This window comes from Lates calcarifer, unplaced genomic scaffold (genome assembly GCF_001640805.2).
Source record: "Lates calcarifer isolate ASB-BC8 unplaced genomic scaffold, TLL_Latcal_v3 _unitig_102_quiver_916, whole genome shotgun sequence".
NCBI classification, from domain to species: domain Eukaryota; kingdom Metazoa; phylum Chordata; class Actinopteri; family Centropomidae; genus Lates; species Lates calcarifer.
This window is the reverse complement of record NW_026115240.1, coordinates 22,598-46,140: the sequence shown is the minus strand read 5'-3', so window position 1 is coordinate 46,140 and position 23,543 is coordinate 22,598. Positions and strand designations below refer to the sequence as shown.

Sequence of the window (23,543 nt, the reverse complement as noted above, 5' to 3'; positions counted from 1 at the left end):
ACCGAATGAGAATTAGCTTTTAACTGAAACACAAATATGCATTTAATAGACAGCAACATGGAACCAGATTAAACATTAATATTAAATATGCTTATTCTTGTACTGATATTTTACTAATGTAGCTTTAGTGTGTTAGCATTACAAGAGTTGTTTTACATTTCTGGTAATCAAGGTCAACACGAGCAGCAGTAGAAAGGCCAGATGCTCCAGCAAACATTCAGTCACAAATACAAACTCACTGGTTATGACTTATAGGCAGTATTGGGCAGTAACACATTGTTGGCTGTAAATCCCTTAGTCTCTACCAAAAGAGGAGAAATGTGCCTCCCGGCCTCTCCAAAGTTACATATTTGTACATTTGTATATATTGTTTTAGCTGCTAGCTATAGATACCTTTGCCTGGCCTCGGTTTGTAAGCCCACAGTCAGGAATCACCTGTCAAAGTATGGATGTACATAATTTACTCTGACCAAGAAAGGTGCAGTACTGTTTTCAGTTTAGCCTTAAAATATAGCATGATTCTACCTGCTTAAAAACCACAAAACAACAGACACGCTTATGATGTAATATCTCCTGCAGACGTGCAGAGGTGTCTGTGCTGTCATCCTTACAAGCCGTTCTTCTGTCGGCCTAGTTTTGTACTGAACTCAGAATGACAGTTTGAACCAGCAACAGACTGAACTGAAAACTGTTACAATATAACATTAATATTGCTGTACTTTAGCAATACTGCTAATAAGCGCTAATTTAATTACATTTAATCAAAAAAGTAATTAATGAACCTTGTGTTCAGCAAAGTCCCATCCACCCATCTCCACGTTCCCTCTGTCTCTCTGTCAGTCAGTCCAATCCATGTGCGCTGTTTGAATTGTCTCATGAATTCCTTGTTTACAAAAAGAGAAACAGACAATAATCAACATAACTAAAATGTAATTTGATTTTATTCTTTTTCTTTCATATCTCTCACAGAGAGATGTCACTCTCACACACACCTGTTCCTCTTTGCTGTTGATAATCACCAGGTCTGCACCTCTTTGCAGGCAGTCATTTCTACTGTCTTGCCAAGATTTTGTTGTAGAAGAAATGTAGTAGAAACTGTGTTTGAAATACACCCATCTTTGCTGGATGTAGTTATCTGTTGAGTTAAGAAAACCTTCTCAGTAAAAACAAAAACTAATGAGTTGGATTTTTTTTCTTTCATTTTGTTAGTGTTCACCTTGTACTCACCAAAAATATTCAGCTTCCTCTTCAGCTCCTCTCTCTCTTCAGTCAGGTTTTTGATCATGGCCTTAAAATGTGCTGTCCTTGCATCTGTGTGAACAAAAAATTTCTGCATTTTTAAAAAATTGATTAAATTTTTCTTCATTCAGGTATGGGAAAAGATGATTTCATCTGCAGCTCAACAGCTTGATAATGACTCAGCATACTGTAGTATTTCATACTACCTCCATTGTCTGACAACAGAGACAAAAAATACAGAACTGGAACATGTCTGAGGCTACGCTAACAAACCTATGCTAATTGAACAGTGATGGTTTATAAGGACGCAACAAAGATAAGATGCCCTTTATATTCTTTTTCCTCATAAGAAATAATTTCAGTAAGTTTTGGTTGTCCACTCATTCTTACTAAATTCATAACCATACGTATTTGTTATTTGTGATAACAAATAGAAATCTGAAAACTATGATGGTATCTGTAACTGTAGACTAGATTACAAACACACAAACCCATTTACAGACCAAAACATGGGAATGGAGTTTGATTTTAAAGGCAAACACTATGAAATATGACTTACAACTGTAAAGCCCAATTATTTTCTGTCTTTATCTTAAAAATACTGCACCATAAATTTGAGAATTTCTTTTCTTTTTTTATTCTATTTTTTTATCATTGGTGTTCACCTTATACTCACCAGAAATATTTAGCTTCCTTTTCAACTCGTCTCTCTCTTCAGTCAGGTTTTTCATCATGGCCTGAAAATCTGGTGTCCTTGCATCTGTGTGAGAAAAAAGATTTTTACTGTAGTGAACAGTGAGGTTTAGGAAAAATGGGAAAATCTGCTCAACCTTTTATTAATTTCACCTTTGGCCTATATACACTATGTGTATTTTTACTGAGGTTTCTGTGCACTGCTACCCAGTTGTGGTCTGACATCACGACCAGTGAAAATACTATTTCCGGGTTCAACTTCACCGAGTCTCTGCAGTCTCTTTCATTATGCAGCAATGCTGTGTCCTGTGATTTTCATTTGTTTTGAGTAGTTGTGCATAAAATACTGGCTTTGTTTATAGATAGTTTCTGTCCTTGGTCATGGACTCAAGTCTCTTCTGTAGCTGCTCTTTCTCTCTAGCCAAAGTGAAATACTGCCACTGATTTAGATCTTTAGTCAGTTCATTGTGACTGGTGTGTAACCATTTGTTGCATGCGTTTGCACATAAACAAACAGATAAAGAAACACTGTCAGTCAGTATTACTTATCAGGGCTTAGGCAGCATGCTAACAAAGTACTCACACAGGAAACCCAGAGTTATGAGTCCGGCCAGGAGGAGAAGACACAGCAGACCCAGAAACAGCACAGCAGCTCTGCAGTAACTCTTCTTCACACTGTCAGCACCTGAAGGGAAATTATTTATCATTTGTCTGTATTTCAGAGTCAAATCAGGTCAGCCTTTGTATTGCCACTTCCCATAATACATCACATTATAGACAGTGAACTACTCTACTACAAGTAGAGAGGTTTGTAATTTTAATAATGCGACATCACGTTCAGAGCAAAACTCAACCATTGAAACTCCACCAACATAAACCCATATCTATGCATGCATTTGCATAGCTTTGTATGTGATTTCATCAGGCACTGTGGTTTTCTTCTGTTCTTTAGCTAAAACTATTACAGTGTTACTCATCCACTTGCTAAAATACATTGCTCAATATTGAGTTCACTTTTTTAAAACTCTTAAAACAGTCAGCACAACAGAAGTTAGTGGACTAAACCTTGGACCACTGTACATTGGTTTGACACAAAATACCTTCAGTTACCACATCTTTCAAAATTCATGACCAACTAAACAGGTACATTTATGTTTGTAACACAAAATTACTGTAAATTAGATGGACATTTACTACATTCTGCCACATCTATGCATAGAAATAAATATATATATATTTTATTTACTTCCAATAGGGATATACTGAGTGCCTATTTTCATCCCTTAATGATAGGATCAGATGATCCTCTTAGACACAATGAATCCTGGATGTCTGGACATTTGTCTGTTGAAGACAGAGATAGATCAAGCCACAAAAATATTCTTTCCAAGGTGTGTGTATTGAAGAGAGTATGTAATGTGTGATGTGACTGTGACTGGAAGCCAAAATGCAGAACACAGGGTTGACTATTGCTGTTATCTGAATATAATATAATATACTTTAAGGTAAAATGAATGCCAGTCTGTTTGCCGTAATGAATCTTGGATTATCCCAAACAAATAAATAAACAGAAGCTACAATAGCGATCCTTATTATAAGAAACAAATGTGTGAAGACTTAAAAAAAAAGAAAAAAAAAAGAAAAAAAAAAAAGAAATGCATGTTACCAGTTGTAATTATCCGTAATAGACAGTCTTTTCAACTTTGACTCTCACTCTTTGATGGTCTCTCCGCATTCATGTTTCTTACACATTTTGATCTTTGTTTTTTAAAAACAACAACAACAACAACCAAACCCATCAGTTTTGTTTGTGTGTTCCTGTGTGTTTGCATGTGTTCATTACCAGAGAGCGCAGGTCCAGTCCTGTTTGGCTCCAGAGTGTGGAACGATACATTTTCATAAATATTTTCAGAATTTTTCATCTGTCTTGTCTCAGCATCGACACAGGTATCCATGATGTTCAGGTGCACTGATGGTTCAGTGTTTGTCCTGAGCTGCCTGAAGCTGTCAAAGTCTTTAGAGTGTGATACTGTCTTAAAAGAAGCTGGTGCTCTCTACTTATGCATATGTTTCTCTGTATTTAACAGGAACTAGAGGATGTGGCAGGAAGCTGTATGATGGTAATTTCTATTTTTGCTTATAATTATTCATCTATTTTTCTGCAGTTTAGTACAGTACAATACACAAAGTCATTTTCATTACACACAGCACAAGTAGCAGAACATGACAAGCCATATGCTGTGGCAGAGGTGAAAGCAGCACTTAAGGCCATCCAAAAGCTCAGATCTCAACTAGCTCAACTACAGTATTTCACTCCATACACCTGGTATTTTGACTTTCTCACTCACATTTATTTTAGACAATGGTTTCATCATTAGATGTGGGCAGTTGTAATGTATAAATAATGAATTAGTCATCAGTTGGTTAGGGTTTTTCTCATCTTGCCTGATCAGGTGGGGTTCAGTGCACTGTCACTCTGGATGAAAGACAGTAACGAGAACAACGCACCAGAGGGTTGAATAATATAGGTAATTAGGTCTCTGTCAAGAAATGTCACTCCCAGCTCTTATATATGCTGACTTATAGAGCCACTGTCTTTTCACAGATCCAGAAGTTTTGATCTCCACATGGTATGTCATTCCAGCTGTTTTCCTCATCATGGAACTTTATTTCTACACAGTCTTCAGTTTTGCCTTCATAATCATTGGGTTCACCAGAGCCCCAGTAGCTGAAACCCAAAAGACAAATTATGTTTTACAAAGAACACAACCTAAGATGCATCTGTGCAATGTAAGTAGTTGAATAAAAGAGTAAAGCTGTGAACCTTTTGGTCAGTGGAGTGCCATCCACCCATTTCCACTCTCCCTTTGTCTCTCTGTCAGTCAGTCCGATCCAGCTGATCCTGTGAAAGTTGTTGTCCTTGTTTATGAAGAAAAACAGGAATCAGTAGAAATGAAATAGATATCCAATAATCCCACACTAAGGTGGCCATTTTCCCTGCTGTACAGTAATAACATCTACACTACAACCACAAATCTGAAAACACAGGTAGCCATACATATTTTCTGAGTCTGCTGACTGAATAGTTTAAAAGCATAAAATGGGGACTTGATTGATATTAATAAATACTACCTGTCATTTAAGGTGAACAACAATATCTGCTCTGGTGCACTGGGGAAAGATGTTGCATACCTTACTCACGCCACTCCTCATAGTCCAACTACAAGAATAATTATATGGTTTAATTATTTTACAGAATAATTAACTAAACTAGTAAATTGTGGGCTTAGTGTAGATGTGAGGACAAAACAGACAAAAAAAACAAGCACATTCAATTTTAATCTGACAAACTGGAATTGGTCTGGCTGAGTTATAGAGGCAATTTCTTTTCACAGATTCAGAAGTTTGGAGAGTCACATGGTTTATCATTCCAGTTGTTTTTCCATTTCATGGAGCATCACTTCTCCACATTCTTTTCCTTTTAGGAGTTTCTGGCCGTTTTAAAAAATCTAAAGCGCAACTGAAAAATGTGTGAACCTTGTTGTCAGAGGAGTATTCAGAGTCATAGCAGTTCACCGACATTTTCATTTATCAATACAATAGATGCCAACCGGCCCTGACATGATGATTTATACCTTACCTATTTCGTAAGACAAATAAGCCTTTCTTCTTGACAATATTTTGAACTTTGATTAAATAAAGTCAACTCACTACCTAAGGTGATTTGAACGAGGCTGCTGTTAGATCTACTAAATATCATAGCAAAGTTGATGGGATAAAGGCTGTCACCATTAAAATGTAAAAATATCGCCCATGCTTTTTATTTGTAGCCACTACTGTTGCAAAAGTTAACCCCCCTCACAGCAGATGCTTGACTGACAGACCAGATACAGACTCAGTAAACACTAATCCAACATTTAGACTGTAGACATTAAGAGAACAGTTTTCTACAGTGGAAGTATGAGGATGTGGTCACTGAATGACAGCTGAGGCACCAAGACAGACTTCCTCCTTTACAGTGAGAAGCACTCTTCACTTAGAAGGTTGTTTTCTGATTAAATGTTGAGATTAAAACTTGAATTTCTTCACCTACTGTATATGATGAATAAAAAATACAGGGTTGACTGTCTCCTGCCACTCTCCTTCCACCCACCATATTATCCTCAGACTTTGCTCTCTATCCAAGTCACCTGACTGCCAGATCCATCTGCTCACCCCTCTCCTATTCCCTGATCTCTACTGGTTGAATGTTTCCACACTACTGTAATACACTGTTGACTGTGGTTAATCTCACATAGCATGACCAGTCCATGTTCTCACACTGAAACAGCCCTGACGAAAGTCTGAGGAGATTACAGACTCTAAATTAATCTTGAATTAAAAAAACTCTAATCATGGCACAGTTTCATTGTTGTTCATTAATAAAACAATAAAAGTTGTATGAAATGTACAAACAATAATAGTAATAGATTACATTACTGTAAGACTATATAAACATGCTGCTAAACAATAACTTTTAAAAACATTAATTACATTTGTAAGAAGAAACTGTGGGAATCATTTGAGAGAATTTGAGTGCAAATGGCCTCATTTCTGAATGCAACAGACTTATTCTATAGTTTTGACCTCATAAACATTAGTCTATAACTCATAAATTGACCATAGCATAAATTAATTATCCTCTCTCTCTCAGTCCCTCATCTTTATGTTACAATTTATGTCACAAAAAAGAAAAAATAGAAACCACAAACACCAAAAAATTTGTTTACATGTTCTCTACACTTTTCATACAATCAGTGTTGAAACAGAAAATACTACAACAAAATGTCTTTGACAGCAAAATGACAACCAATCTTCTTTTTCAAAACAAATGATCAATAAATTCAATTATTCACACCTGCAGTTATTCAGTGGAGACAAAATTAGAAAAAAAATTTTACAAAATATTGTATGCAGTCCGTTTCTAATCATATCGACCACTCAAAGTGCTTTACACTACAGGTCACATTAGCCCATTGAGGATAAAAGATTGTTGTTATTGTTGGATGGGCTGAAACACTGTACTGAAGTCTGACAACATGTCACAAAGTCTAATACACTGCACTGTAAGAAGGCCAGTGATTATTTACTGTTAAAGCTGTGCTCTAGTGCCACCTGCTGGACTTTAGGTGAAGCAGGTGTTAGACCTCTTGTCAGGACTGTGTTAGCGTGTCCTGACTGTGCTTAATAGGCCATTTTCAGACATTTAATAGAACAGAGTAAATGTTATTAGTGACACTTGTGCTTTACCTACCGTGATAAGCTGAAATGTCTGATATGAAACAGGCCTATTGGCATCTTTCTCTCTTTCCTGAAGGGCTAACTGACATTTTTCCAAAACTTTAGCTACAGGTTTATATTGGTGGTCTAAGTATTGAACATGATATGATTGTGTTTTGTCTGCCCATCTATTCACCCCAACTTCTTTCCTATGCAGACTTTGCTGCTCTTTACACCACATCACCTGACTTCTACTGTTATTCTGATGTAGAATAAATCACCAATTCTCAAAGTCCATGTTGTTTCCAAAGCTTTCAAGCACATCTCATGGCCTTCCTCAGAAGATGGTGCTATTGTGCTATTGTGTGCTATTGTGTTACTGCCCCTTTAAGTAAGGTGGATAGTTTTGTGGATTGTAGTGACATCTGGCATCAGCATGACATCACCATGGCACCTATGTTCAGGCTATCACAGAGTTCATTAAAAAAACAGAAACAAAACAAAAAACAAACAAACAAAAAAACAGGAACATGTTCCCAGAACTGCACTGAGGTAAAAGTACGGTCACTGAGCATTAAGACCTGAATCCCCATCTGCTCTTCAGCCTCCCCAACATCCAGTGATGAGAACCAGATATAGAACTCTTCCTCCCAAACCAGGGACAAAGGTCAACTGGCCTGTTCAGGAGAATCAACTCTAATGGACCACAGTTCATTTGGACCTTGGGAATGAACATTCTCCAGATTTTTAATCTATGCAACAGACTTTGTCTCTGCATTAAACATTCAACTGTTACTTTACCAAGAAAGTAACCTGAAAAAGAACAATGCAGATTGGACTCAGATCCACAGACCTAACCAGGATCTTCTCCTCCTTGTTTATCTTTCTCTGCACCAGAGCTGTGGCCGTAAATTCTGTCACATTCCTGTGTACCCAGATCAACATCTACTCACACTTTCCCTAATGTTTAAAACTATATGAAATCACTGTCTCACCATTCTGTAAAGCAAACCATTTTATTGATCAAATGTTCAGTAATTTGGCAAAAACTGAATCTTCTACAATGTTGCTAAGAAAGTAATATGAGGAATTAATTCAAATATTTGTTATGGAACCATACTGCCATCTACTGACCATGTCTAAGTTTAACTAAAGAAATTGGACATATTTTTTCCCACAGGTATTTGAATCAAATGATTATTCTTCATGTCTTGTAAGGCCACTCATTTATTACTAATGTTGAAAACAATTTATTATTTTGCAGTTTAATCAGTTAATCATCTTAATTGTGTTGAGATTTGCGAGTAATGTGTTTTGATTCACGTTTGTATCAATGCATTGACTTTCTTTAAGTATTAGTGCCACCAACTTTATATCTCGTCTTGTACAATGTCTTAATTGACCATGGTGGAAGGCGAAAATGTGATATGTGTGCTATCTATTTGGAGTCAACACTGCTACACGTTTGAGTAGAAATACATCCATTATCTTCCCGTCACTATATCGTAATTATCTGATTTAATGCAATGATAAATATATATATTGTTGTTGAGAATTAATCGTGGCATTCATACTTGAGATGGCTTTTGTTATGATGTGGCGCTATATAAATAAAACTGAACTGAAAATTGAATTGAATACTGGGGCACGGCTCATTGATACTGGGGCACGTAAAGGGGGTCTGACTAATAACTTGAACACAATCAGTCACGACAGTGGACCTAGCAACAGAAATGATTTTCTAGTCCCTACTTGTTGTATAATAGCTGATAAACCATGCTGACAAAATATTTTCCTGGGATATGAACTATGTCCTTCAGTGTCACACACACTCCGTGCTGTCTTTTCTTTTACCCCCTGCAATAATAATCTTACAGCAATCCTTGCTGCGCTATGTAGAGGACAAGAGTGTCACAACAGGCTATTGTTAACAAAAATAGGTTCTTTTCCAGTGTTTGAAGAAATTACCATTATTGTTTTTTCAGGTGAGAACAGACTTGATGGTAATGCCATTATGTCAGTTCTTCTTCTGAGGACAACATTAAACTACTTGTATTTGATGAATTTTGTACAATAATATGATGTGATAGTGTTGTCAGAAAAAAAGAAAAAAAAAATCACATTTAGTGTCCAAATTAGTGTCCAAAGATTATTTTGGACTTTTTAGTCAAGCAAAATTTGACAGTGTTTAACAGTGAGCCTCTTTAATATTTATTCATTATTTAAGCTGGATAGAAATCACATCATAAATAAGATTCTTATTCTCTGCCTTTAAGTACAATATAGAGGATGTTGATGTTGTTCGTTGTCTTTCTGTGTAGATAACCAAAATGCTTAGTCAGCAAATACTGTTAATGTGAAAAGTTACCAGTAAATCAGACAACATGATATGATGATCTCAAATTCATGGTGCTGTGGCAACATGAAGCAACTGTAACCAGCTGATACATTAAACATGTAGGTGTGATATTTCCATTACACAATTAGGCCACTACAATAAAATAGTGGTCATGTCAGCCTGTTTGTAAACATCATTTAGAGCCAGTCATTTCTTTTTAAGTTATTAAGGCCACACAGACATGAATTAACATACCTACAACCTATTATACATGCTATAATATTATAAGAGACATTTGCACTGAAAGTTGTTGCAAAATCTAATAGAAACTATCACTGAAATTCACCAATCCCTGGTGTGATTATTCAGGATCTCAATTATTAACTATACTCTTCAATATTGTCATGTATTATCTCTTCATACACCAACCTCCATCTGTGCTAGTGTACAGGATGTGGTTGCTATGTTAAACAACCATGATTAGAGTTCGTACGGTAGTTTCCTTTCCCCCACTCCAGATTTTGTCGCACCAAGAGTTGACACTCTCTATTCTCTTATTCAGGGGCTTAAAGGAAAAGAAAATGCCAGCATTATTAAAAAAAAAGATTTATATTTTCTCATTTTGATGAGTAGGATAAGTAGCTTTAATTCAAAAAGTGTGATCTCTACGTGAGCTGGAGGTAACACACAGTTAGTTGCCTCCTAACTTTAATGCTCCTGGTTGTGTCCGAGTCTTCTTCTTGCAAACAAAGGGTTTCATTTTCCACCATGCCTGCAAAAACACATGAGGTTACTACCTATGAAAACACATCAGAAAACATAATTGCTGGTGATGAATGCGAAGAAAAGCTATTGATTGGTAACAGAATGCAGTCTGCTACAAGTAAATATGAGAGACTGGGTGAAAGACAAACCAGTTCCAAGACCTTTGTATCAAAAAAAAGATTGTTGTGAAAACTTTGAATAACAGCATGACTCATGACTAGGGATAGGTAATATAGTATAATTTGCGATTTACCAGGGGAAAAAAATCCCCACAGTAAGAATAAGTCATCCTGCAATAATAACAATAAAGTGTAGTTGATGACATGTGTGTATGTGTGTGACATACGTTGCACACACACAGAGTGGAGGAGTGCCCCACTCAGGGATTTCTGTGGTACTTCAAATTAATTATTTAATTGATACAAGTGATTATGGAAACTGGATAATTGACATTGAAGAAGAAAATGTATTTAGTGTGGATCTGTCGCATCTGAAAGATTCACTCCATAAGGTCAGTATTTGCACTGATCCAGGCAAGAACAAATGATAGAAAAAGATTATATTGAATGTTACACATGTTATATATATATAGGTATGGGTGTACAAGGGGGCTGCATATGATTTTTAGCTATGTACTTTTTCCACAAACTTTTTGAAGCCCCCTCGTATGCCAACTATCAATGACATGATGATTTTTACCTTGCCCATTCTGTCAGACAAATTAGCCTTTCTTCATGACAGTCCTCTGAACATTGACTAAATAGAGTAAAAGGTGATTTGAACAAGGTTGATCACACAATGCTGGAATAGCCACACATGCGATAGATATAATACAAACTTGATTGACAAACCAGATACAGACTCAATGAACACTATCTCAGCATTTAGACTGCAGACATTAAGAGAGCAGTTTCCCACAGTAGAATTAGGAGGATGTGGTCACTGTGGTGCATATGTATGGACTGAAATATGATCACTAGAAAATGAATTTGAATTAGAGTTGAATTACAGGTTAAATTAGAGCTCGAAACTGTATTTTTAAATTGGAAAATTGGCTAATGCATTAAGAAACTTAATTTGAATTGCATAATTTGTAATTGAATGTAAAATTCAGTTCTCTACACATTTTCACATTCAGTTGTCACATTCAATGTAAATTCTCAAAAATTCAGTTTTCACTCATCCGGAACATTGAGGAAGAGCAATTGAGTGCAGAGTACAGAGCTCCTTTTTGGCCACTCATTGGCATCTGTCACCTACTGTTTGTTTTGTTTTTGACCATTTCCTTCACTCTCATTGAGCCATGAACTTGTAGGTAATGATAATTTATCACTGGGAATTATACATGTTAAACAAACGTTATTTTACCCGCTTCTACTGTGCCTATTATCGGCCCATGTATGCTGACCGCTAACATTAGCCTAGCTAATAGATCAAGGAGTTTTTACCAATGGGGCAGAGTAATGTAAGGTTTTCATAAGCAGCCTCAGTCATGATGAAGATCTTCCACAGGCCAAAGGGGAAATCTGCCATGCTGCAGCCAGTGATGTATGTTTCTCTAGTGATACATATTTCAGCCCACAATATAGACAAGATAGAGTCACCTACTGTGAGAAGTCAACTTCACTCAGAGGATTTTTTTCCTGATTAAATGTTGAGAGTAAAACGTGAATTTCTTCACCTACTGCATATGATGAATAAAAATACAGAAGTGACTGGTGCAGATACACAAAATAAGCAAGCATAGGTAGAGTTGGAGAGGAATTTTCTGATCCATTTTTATCTGGTCTGTTAATATTTCCTTCCCTGCCTCTTGCCCCAGCTCCCCCTGGCTTCAGGATTTGAATATCATACTTACTGGCTATAGGATATTGGATTGGACTCACTGACAGAGTGATAGAGGAGAAATTGAAATGGGTTGATGGGATTCCTGATAACTAGGATCACAAATTTTTTAGTCTCTTGACAAGAAAATGTTTTGAATTTTTAATATATATTTTTTTGAAGTTTAATTATTCTGTAAAATATTTGTACCAAATAATTATTTTATTCTGAACTGTGAGGAGTGATGTGAGTAAGGTATGTGATGTCTTCTTTCCCCAGTGCACCAGTGCAGAAATTGTTGTTCTGCCTAAATAACAGCTAGCATGCCTTTCTGCATTGCAAAGTGGATTTAATCCAGAAAATGTCCTTTTGTTTTATTTCAATATTTTTGCTTTGTTAATGTTTTAGTATCTTGTGTAATCTCATGCACCTTTATTTTACAGGTAAACCACTTGCTCTATTTTACTATCTGACCAACATAAATCATACTTAACATGCATGCACAGGCTGTGATCTTATATAGTACCAACATAACCTCACAAGTGACTTGGGTGCTTGGGTGGCATAAACCATGTTCAGTGTTCAGTTATTTTTATTACAAATGCAGCTATAGCAGTTTTGTTAGCAGTCGACAAACTGTAGCTGCTTGTATGTTCCAGTTACTGACTTATGCAGGTGCTACGTGTACATATTGTTGACACTGCACACACACATTTGCAAATGTGATAGTACGAAGCTTTCCACATTTGGCATGCCGAGAGGTTAAGAAACAACTGTGGTCAGCCACCTTACTTGTGCAAGTATTACATGTATACAATGATGCAGACACAGCACAAATGCATTTGTAAATTCGATGGCATGCTGTTTTCCACAAACTCCTGTGATGTGTAGTACATTTGACACACACACACACACACACTGTCTCATATAATTGACACTAAGAAAGAATATAGATGTGTGCATGTGTGTGTGTGTGCGCGCGCGCGTGTGTGTGTGTGACAGGTCCACATTTAAATACATTTTCTTTCTTTCTCAATGTCAATTATAAGGGTCAGTTCCACAGTCACTAGTATTAATTAAATGTTAAATGTATGATGTTAACTTATTAATCACAATATGTCAGCAGTCATGCTGTTATTCAAAGTTCTCACAACAATCTTTTTTTGATACAAAGCTCCTCATGGAACTGTTTTTGTCTTTCACTCAGTTACTCGTGTTCACTCGTAGCACACTGTATTCTGTTACCAATCAACAGCTTTCCTTTGCATTCACCATCAGCAGAGACACGACTATACAATATTAACAGTCGTAGTAGTAATTATGCTTTCAAATAAAGAATGCATTGAGCTACATTAAACATTTACTATGCAGATTTTTTTTTTTATTTTATTTTCCTTTAATCCCCTGAATAAGAGAATAGAGAGTGTTAGCTCTTGGTGTGACAAAATCTGGAGTGGGTGAAAGGAAACTACCATACGAACGAACATTTATCAACTCTAATCATGGTTGTTCAACATAACAACCACATCCTGTACACCAGCACAGATAGTGTAGAGACAGATGAAGTTTGATGAGGTGCAGACTTTAATGATCTTATCTAGAAATATTCTGTGCTTAGTTGAACCATCATTATGCCACATGAACCACATGCACAGCACAACTGCATCTTATGTTCCCCCATATCTAATTGTTTATTAACGTACAACAACTATAACTCCTCTTGCCGACGACTATAAGTGGAGGCTGGTGTATGAAGAGATAATACATGACAATATGGAAGAGTATAGTTGATAATTGAGATCCTGAATAATCACACCAGGGATTGGTGAATTTCAGTGATAGTTTCTATTACAATTTGTTCATCATCATTTTGTTCAGTTTGTTTTATTTTGAACATGGTAGGTTAAAAAAAAAGTGCAGTGCCATACATGGAACAAATTGTTAAAATAATGCAACAAGTTTCAGTGTAAATGTATTTTACCCTGAGTTTTGTGACCCAGAGATCAGTTTGTGTGCTGATGTGCTGCTGTAGGAGACACCCAACTGATCATACAGGTCAGTGTCTATACTAATCTGCTTTATGCAGAACATGTTTGTTGCAGATAATGATAATTTATTGTTTTGTAGCACAAAGGCTCTTATAATATTATATAATAATAATAATATATAGCATTTATAATACGTTGATACTATTACAGCAGTATGTGTCAGGACGTAGCAATGTGGACACAGGCGCAAACAGGTGGCAGAGGCAGAGTTACCAAAATCAAGGTCCTTTAATCAAGCGAGGTCGGTACACAGGAGGGCAAAGAGAGAAAGCAACGGTACAAAAAGGACTAGGGCTGAGGCAAGGTCAAAAAACACAGGCGAGGGTCAAAATCTATGGCTGCTAGAGAACGGGTATCTTCACAAAGGCTGGTAGGTCTGGTAGAGGCACAAGACGAACTGGCAGGGAGTGCAGGGAGACACAGACACTAAATACACAGGGGCAGGGCAGACAATGAGACACAGGTGAACCACATTAGGGCAGGTGAGGTAATCACCAGGAGGAGGGAGCACATAAGGAAGGGGAAGACAAGACACCTGAAACAAGAGGGAGGTCAGTGATACAAAATAAAACAGGAAATAGAACAAACATAACAGAACTACAAAAGAAAAGCCCTGGCTCAGAACTGACACCCTGACAGTACCCCCTCCTCAACGTGCGCCTCCTGGCGCACTTCCTGGCTTATCCGGGTGACGTCGGTGGAAGTCCCGGATGAGAGTGTCGTCCAGGATCTGGGACGTGGGTACCCAAGACCTCTCCTCAGGGCCATATCCTAGCCAGTCAACCAGATACTGGAAGCCCCTGCCCCGTCGTCTGACATCTAGGAGTCTGCGGACGGTGTAGGCTGGCTGACCGTCGATGAGCCGTGGAGGTGGAGGTGGCACTGAGGCGGTCTGCAGGGGGCTGGTGACATGTGGCTTTAGCTGGGAGACGTGGAAGACTGGGTGGATTCTCATGGATCTGGGGAGCCGGAGCTTGACAGCTACTGGGTTGATTACTTTTATGATTTCAAAGGGACCGATGAATCTGGGAGACAGTTTCTTGGACTCTGTGCGGAGCTTGATGTTGGTGGTGGAGAGCTATACGGACTGACCTTCAGTGTAGGTGGGTGCCACAGAGCGGTGCCGGTCAGCCAGCCTCTTGTTGGAAGCAGACGAACGGAGCAGGGCAGACCGGGCCTCCCTCCAGATGCGCCTGCACCGCCGGTAGTGGTGTTGAACCGACGGCACAGCTACCTCAGCCTCCTCTTCAGGGAACAAGGGTGGTTGGTACCCTAGGGAACACTCAAATGGAGACAAACCAGAGGCAGAGGAAGTGAGGGAATTGTGTGCATACTCCACCCAGGGTAAGTCGGTGCTCCAGGAGGACTGGCGGCGGGCGCAGACACAGCGGAGGGCGGCCTCCAGGTCCTGGTTGGTCCTTTCGGCCTGGCCATTAGTCTGGGGGTGGAACCCTGAGGAGAGGCTGGCTGTGGTTCCAAACGCCGAGCAGAAGGCCCGCCAGACCTGAGAGATGAACTGTGGTCCACGATCCGAGACAATGTCTTTAGGCAGTCCATGCAACCGGAACACATGCTTAATCATCAGTTGGGCAGTTTCAAAGGCTGAGGGAAGTTTATTAAGCGCAATGAAGTGCGCAGCTTTGGAAAAACGATCTACAACAGTTAAAATAACTGTCTTACCCTTAGAGGGAGGCAAACCTGTAACAAAGTCCAGGGCGATGTGGGACCATGGCCGACCTGGCACAGGGAGTGGCTGTAACTCTCCGGCCGGCGGCCTGTTGCCAGCCTTGCACTGGGAGCAGGTTGGGCAGGCCGCCACAAACTCCTTTGTGTCCTTGGCCATGCCAGGCCACCAGAAACGACGGCGAAGAAAAGATTCAGTCCGGCGGGCTCCAGGGTGGCAGGTAAGGCGAGTGGCATGAGCCCATTGTAGGACCTTTGTGCGGGTGGACCTGGGAACATACAGTTTGTTAGGGGGGCCCCCACCTGGATCAGGCTCTAGTGCCTGGGCGTTCCGGATCTCCTCCGCAAGTTGCCAGGTGAGTGCACCGAGCACACAGGAGGGGGGTACAATGGGCTCAGCACCTAGCTGGGACTCTGCTGGCTCGAACTGTCTAGACAGGGCATCAGGCTTGATGTTCTTAGAGCCAGGGCGGTAGGAAATGGTGAACTGAAAACGACCAAAAAACAAGGCCCACCGCGCCTGCCTTGAGTTCAGCCGCTTTGCATTTTGGATGTAGGCCAAATTCTTGTGGTCTGTCCAAACTACAAAGGGCTGTGCAGCCCCCTCCAACCAGTGTCTCCACTCCTCGAGGGCTAACTTAATAGCCAGGAGTTCCTTATTGCCAACATCATAATTTCATTCTGCGGCATTAGCTGGCGGGAGAAAAATGCACAAGGGTGCAGCTTATTGTCCTTACTGGACCTCTGAGAGAGGACGGCCCCAACTCCTGAATCTGAGGCGTCCACCTCAACAATGAACTGGTTGGAGGGGTCCGGCTGAACCAAAACAGGCGCGGAGGTAAACAATAACTTCAGTCGGCGAAAAGCGGCGTCTGCTTCGGCTGACCAAACAAAAGGAACGGAGGGGGATGTGAGACCTGTCAGCGGGACTGCCACAACACTATAATTGCAGATGAACCAGCACAGGAAATTGGCAAAGCCTAAGAATCGCTGGAGCTGTTTGCGGTTAACTGGGATTGGCCAATCTGTGACAGCTCTCACCTTGGCTGGGTCAGGTCTCAACTCCCCCTCCGCCACAACAAAACCTAGAAAAGAAACAGAAGGGGAGTGAAATTCACATTTCTCAGCCTTTACAAATAACCTGTTCTCCAGCAGCCGTTGGAGCACCAACCGAACATGCCGCAGATGCTCGGCAATGCTCCGGGAAAACACCAAAATATCGTCCAGGTAGACAAACACAAATCGGTGCAAGAAATCACGTAACACATCATTGATCAGCCTCTGAAACACTGCAGGGGCGTTAGTTAAGCCAAAGGGCATGACCAAGTATTCAAAATGCCCTAGAGGAGTGTTGAATGCTGTTTTCCATTCGTCCCCAGCACGAACGCGGACTAAATGGTAAGCATTTCTGAGGTCAAGTTTGGTAAAGACCCGGGCCCCCTGCAGTGCTTCAAAGGCCGAATTCATGAGTGGTAGCGGATATTTGTCCTTGATGGTAATATCATTTAACCCACAATAGTCAATGCAGGGACGGAGGGTACCGTCCTTCTTACCCACAAAAAAAAATCCAGAACCCACAGGTGAGGATGAAGGCTGAATTATGCCGGAGCTCAGGGAGTCAGAAATGTACTGCTCCATCGCCTCCCGTTCCGGCCTGGACAGGCTATACAGCCTTGGGCAAAGTGGCCCCAGGCAGGAGGTCGATGGCGCAGTCATAGGGTCGATGAGGTGGCAAAGAAAGAGCTCCGGTCTTACTGAAAACAGCAGCTAGGTCGTGATATTCTGAGGGAACTTTGGATAGGTCGGGTGAGGGCGGCGTCTCCACAGAGCCAGAAGAGTCACCTGAGGGGACCTGAGCTGAGCGCAGGCAGGCGGCGTGACAGTGATCACTCCAGCCGGTGATCCGACTGGAGGGCCAATCGATGACGGGGTTATGCTGAATTAACCAAGGGTGACCAAGAACTACAGGGTTGTGGGGTGAAGAAAGTGCTTGTGATGGTTTTCTGAGGTAATAAGGTGCACAGGCTCTGAACGAAACTTAACAGTGGAGACGAGACGACCATTAAGGGATGTGACCGGAATAGGCGGGGGAAGTGACTCGAGCTGGACGCCTGCCTGCCTGGCCAGCTCAGCATCTAGTAAATTTTGCTCGGCCCCTGAGTCTACCAGAGCCGACACAGGGAAGGATTCCCCCTTAGCACAGACTACTGCCTCAAGAGTGAGGCAAGGACGAGAAGGAGTGGGCACTGGTTCCGCGCTCGTCAAATTGCCCACGGTTATTGACGAGCGGGGGCGTTTGGGCGCAACTGACACTCCCTTACCAGGTGACCCCTCTGACCACAGTAGAGACACTCACCCGACCGCATCCGCCGCTCCCGCTCAGCAGGTGTGAGCCGGCTCCGACCTAGCTGCATCGGCTCCTCGGCCCCGGGTGGAGAAGTGCCTGTGGGAGAGGGAGAGGACAGGTGAGTGGCAGCAGGGTCCCTGGGTTTAGCCCTCTGCCGAGGGACTGCGAGAGTGGCTCTGAGCCGCTCCATCTCTCTGTCAAAGAGTCTATTGTCTATCTTAATCGTAAGAGCTATAAGCTCCTTGAGGGTTGGGGGTAGCTCCAAGGGAGCAAGCTGGTCCTTTAGCTGCTCCGAAAGGCCATGAATAAAAGCGTCGAACAGAGCCGCTGGATTCCACTCACTGTCTGTGGCCAATGTTCTGAACTCTATGGCGTAGTCCGCCACCCTACGCCCCCCCTGTCTTAGTTCCATCAGGGACCGGGCTGCCTCCCTCCCTGGCCGGGTCTGCTGGAAAATCTGGACCAATGTGTCGGAGAAGGCCTGAAGTGAGTCGCAGATGGTGGAGTGGCGCGCCCACTCCGCCGTGGCCCAGACCTCAGCCCGGCCAGAGAGTCGGGAGATGATGAAGGCCACCTTAGCCCGGTCCGTGGGGAAGCGGGCTGGCTGGAGCTCAAAATGCAGGCCGCACTGAGTCAGAAACGGGCGGCAATCGCCCGAGTCGCCAGAGAATCGCCCGAGTCGCCTCCTTGAGTCGTCAAGGAGGCGAATCCCAATGGAGGTGGTGTAGGAGTTGAGGGGGCAACAGCTGGTACTGGGTTGCGAGGCGGAGACACTGGAAGAAGCCGTTGTATCTGCTGGGCTAGCTGGCTCATCTGCTCACCGAACGAGGCCATTTGCCGCTCCGTCCAACTGGTGATATCGACCAACCCCTGCTGCAGACAACCCAGCTGCTCAGCTTGCTGGCCAATTAGTTTGCCCTGGTTAACGAGGGCTGCTCGCATTGCCGCGCTGTCTGCTGTGTCCATGATGGCCAGTTCGTAATGTCAGGACGTAGCAATGTGGACACAGGTGCAAACAGGTGGCAGAGGCAGAGTTACCAAAATCAAGGTCCTTTAATCAAGCGAGGTCGGTACACAGGAGGGCAAAGAGAGAAAGCAACGGTACAAAAAGGACTAGGGCTGAGGCAAGGTCAAAAAACACAGGCGAGGGTCAAAATCTATGGCTGCTAGAGAACGGGTATCTTCACAAAGGCTGGTAGGTCTGGTAGAGGCACAAGACGAACTGGCAGGGAGTGCAGGGAGACACAGACACTAAATACACAGGGGCAGGGCAGACAATGAGACACAGGTGAACCACATTAGGGCAGGTGAGGTAATCACCAGGAGGAGGGAGCACAGAAGGAAGGGGAAGACAAGACACCTGAAACAAGAGGGAGGTCAGTGATACAAAATAAAACAGGAAATAGAACAAACATAACAGAACTACAAAAGAAAAGCCCTGGCTCAGAACTGACACCCTGACAGTATGTGTATGTCAGTTCATGTCTGAGTGGCTTAAAAAAAAACTTTTTCTAAAAGAAATGACTGACTTTGAATGATGTTTACAAACGGGCTGACATAACTATGATGTTATTGTAGTGGCCCAATCATAATGGTAATATCACACTTACATGTTTATTGTGTCTGGCAGCTCAGCTTATTACCGTTCCTTCATGTTACCTTAGCACCATGAATTTGGGGAATGAGCATAGGGTTAGTGTGACATTAAAGGACATGGTTCTCCAACAAATATTTAGTCAGCATGGTCTGTTAACTATGATGGCAATGCTTTTGTAACCTTAACTATGACCACAATCTCACTAATTTTAATTAGTAAGTTTTATTATTAGAACCATACCGTTCACATAAGACATTTATATGCATATATTGAAACTTTTGTAACTGTGATTACTTCTCTGACTCTTTTGTGTTCAAAATCACTTTTGTATGAGTAAACTGTATCCATTTTATGAAAGGTAATGAATTAATTTTGTATTTAAACGAACAGGACACTGTTGTATTTACACCCAACAGTGGGCATCTGATTATGTTAAATACTGTACTATACTGTGCAAGATTTATACTTTTGCAGTTTAAACACAAACATTTACAAATTACAACAGCTGCAATATAAATGTTTCGCATCACAATCATGTAAAGTATAGAAAACACTGCTCTCTATTTTCAATCTATATATAATCTGTACAGGAAACTAGACAGATAGCAGGGTTGAAATGAAAAAAGTGGGAGTGACAAGCTGCTGAATGTGTAAGGACAAGAAGTGCGTTCTCAGAAAACCCTTTCATACTCTGTTGAGTACAATATTCTGAGGTTTGTCTTTAAAGTGGAATCAGAGGTGACGATGGATAACAGGAACCAACAAGATGCTTCAGCCAAGAGTAAGTAACTTTGTGTTTGGAAAAAGAGTTTTCTGTTTCAAAGAACACATCAGGCCTGGCTGCCTAAGAATAATAATGATGTTGCATGTGTGTGTGTGATATCTGCACACAGTGAGAAAACTCTACAGACTGGCTGGTGTGAGCCTTGGACTCCTGTTTGTTCTACAAGCTGCTTTGAACATTTACCTGAGTGTCGCTCTCTGTGAGTTGTCTTAAATTGAGAGCTTACTGGCTATACAATTGATAATATTTATGTAGTTAATAATCATTTGAATTAAGAACTTTCAAAATATTACATAGTTAACTAGAGTAATGACAAAACAGCAACTTTTTTGCAACTTCATGGTGCAGTAAGTGATTGGAGAGTATTTTTAGATAAAGTCAGAAAATAATGGGGCTTCACAGTGGTGAGTATGTAAATCTTTTTGCTCACACAGATGCAAGGACGCCAGATTATCAGGCCATGATCAAAAACCTAACTGAAGAGAGAGACGAGTTGAAGAGGGAGCTGAATATTTTTGGTGAGTATGACGTGAACACTAAAAAAATAAAAGGAAATTCACAAATTCATGATGCTTTAGACTAGGGTTGGATAGGATTTTAAGATTAAGTCAGAAGGGTCCTTCATTGCGTGTTGAGAGAAAGGGTGGTTGACGTGCTGCGGTAAGCGTGTTTTGTCACTTCTGGTTACCTATGTCTTGAGATTATTGTTTCTTACCTGTCTGTCTCAGATTAGATAGTTTCTCTCTTACCAACACAACATCTGAGTCTCTATCACCAATTTAATTTGCACATTCACAGTAACAGTAGTTGATAATTCACCCACAACTCTCCTCTCCTGTGCGACTCTTTCGCCACTTCACCAATTCACACTATCCTCTGTTAGTGACTTTAGCTGAACTGCTATGGCCTCTCATTCTCCTTCTCCCTCTTCTGCTTTCTCTTGCTCTGCCTGCCAGATGTTTAGCTACACCTCGTTGATAATGGTATGTGTAATAAATGTAGTTTGCTGTACATGAGATGAGGCTTAGCAAATTAGAGTCCCGGCTCTGCACCATGGAATCAAATTCAGCAGCTAATGCACCGGTAGCCGGTGCAGAGCAGTCTAGTTTAGCTCCTGTTCCCAAGCAGCCGAGAAAGCAGGCTGGCTGGGTGACTATTTGTAAGGACAGGCATAGTCGTAAGCAAAAGCCCACTGCTGATCACCACCCAGTTCACATTTCTAACAGATACTGTAGTATAATTTTTTTAACAGATATGTGATAAGCAGAGAAAATGATGAGGAAATATATTGAATTAACCTCTGACAACTGAACAATGCTGCAAATGAACAGAATTAAGAATATGCTGTGTGAGATTGATATATTATTACTCATCATGTGATTTGGACAATAATAATGGTGTATGTTAAAAGTCACCGTATGAAATAGTTGTTAGTGCTCACGCATGCAATGTATATCATGTATGTAATAAGCATATGTATGTGTGGAGAAAAACATATAATTAAAAAAAATACTGCTGAATACAGGGATAGAGGGACTGTGTTAAAGAAAAGAAGGTTGGGACATGTCCAGACAGGATTTTAGGGACTATCCAGCAACAGTAAAATTTTTTGGGAAAGAGCTAATGGTGTAATTTGATAAGATGGCAAAGGGTAGCCAATAAGCGTAAACAATGTTCTAATGGTGTAATGTTGAAAGCCAATGAAATGATCAAATAGGTGTGGAAAACCTCAGCGCAGAGAGGTATATAAGGTTGAAAACAAGTCATTTTAGATCATGTTTCTGGGGTTGCTTGAGTGCACATCAGAAAGCTCTTGGGTTCTTTGTTGACAAATAAACTACTGCCTTGAACTCTGACTTTTCCTGACGACTTTTTGAAGACCTATATGTAATTTTTGAGACCCAACAATACTCCCCTCTTAGCTAGCCAACTCTGGTGACTGGAGACTCCATCTTGTGGAATGTGAAAATAGTGACTCCACCAACCATAGTCAAATGTATTCCTGGGGCCAAAGCGGGCGACATAGAATCATATTTAAAACTGCTGACTAAAGATAAGCGCAAATATGGTAAAATTGTTATTCACGTCGGCGCTAATGACACCTGACTACGCCAGTCGGAGGTCACAAAAGTGGAATCGGTGTGTAAATTTGCAAAGTCAACATTAGACACCGTAGTTTTCTCTGGTCCTCTGCCCAATCTGACCAGTGATGACATGTATAGCCGCGTGCCTTCTTGGGGGAGACCTGGTCTGATTAGGAGAGATGGCATTCATCCCAGTTTATTAGGAAGCCAAAGCCCTGATAATTAAGAGTTCAGACCAGGGGACAGAGTTGCAGTCTCACATGCATCTCTGTAAATTTTAAATAAATAAGTAAACAGCTTCGTGAAGTTTTATAAAGTAAATAAAATAAAATAAAATAAAATAAAATTTGCACAGAAATGTGAGTCTCAAATAAGCAGCACCAGATTGTGGTGCAAAAATCAGAGTTGTTCAACGTGCTCTCCAGTGAGACGGCTTCTCTTGCTCTCATAAACTACAGAGACTTTGACGAAGACGTGCTCACTTGGGACTGATGAGGGTGGTGCACAAAGAAACTTTCTTGCTTGTTTGGCAAGTAGCTTGAAGCGCCCCTCTTTCTGTCTCCACCACTGGAGTGGGTCTCCTTTCCGCCTGTCGATCAATGGGTCCATGAGGTACAGATGTAGCTCATCCTCAACGCAGCTACTGGCCAGCAGTTCACCAGTGTGGGGTGCCAGCAGAGAACTGAAAATCTCATCAACACGGCTGCAGAAGGATGTGTGTTCTCTCCGTTGCCTTGTGTTTCCGTCATTCTCGTGTGTCCCAGATGCAGCAGCCTGCTCCTCCATACTGGCTCCTTCTGTGGCAGCATGCTCCTCTCGAGTGGTCTCTGTGTGGCAGCGTCCTCTTCCTCTTTCAACCATCCTTGCTCAATGTCGTGGCAG

General features: G+C 41.1%; 2 protein-coding genes across 4 annotated transcripts in view; both read right to left on the bottom strand.

Moving 5' to 3' along the window:
• Window positions 1-23,543, bottom strand: part of LOC108885753 (CD209 antigen-like protein C) — a 57,463-nt gene that overhangs the window by 12,457 nt on the left and 21,463 nt on the right. For all 3 annotated transcript variants that reach the window (XM_051067023.1, XM_051067024.1, XM_051067025.1), the window contains 3 exons: window positions 1,228-1,311; window positions 993-1,135; window positions 783-883 (listed from right to left, as the gene is read on the bottom strand). In XM_051067023.1, the coding sequence (XP_050922980.1) occupies window positions 783-883; window positions 993-1,135; window positions 1,228-1,311 (328 nt within the window). The remainder of the gene's footprint in view (window positions 1-782; window positions 884-992; window positions 1,136-1,227; window positions 1,312-23,543) is intronic.
• Window positions 4,476-6,125, bottom strand: LOC127139282 (CD209 antigen-like protein E). Its single transcript, XM_051067027.1, has 3 exons — window positions 6,026-6,125; window positions 4,757-4,851; window positions 4,476-4,660 (listed from the first exon to the last, which is right to left on the bottom strand). Exons 1-3 carry the CDS (start codon window positions 6,086-6,088, stop codon window positions 4,513-4,515), a joined length of 306 nt encoding a protein of 101 aa, XP_050922984.1. The 5' UTR covers window positions 6,089-6,125; the 3' UTR covers window positions 4,476-4,512.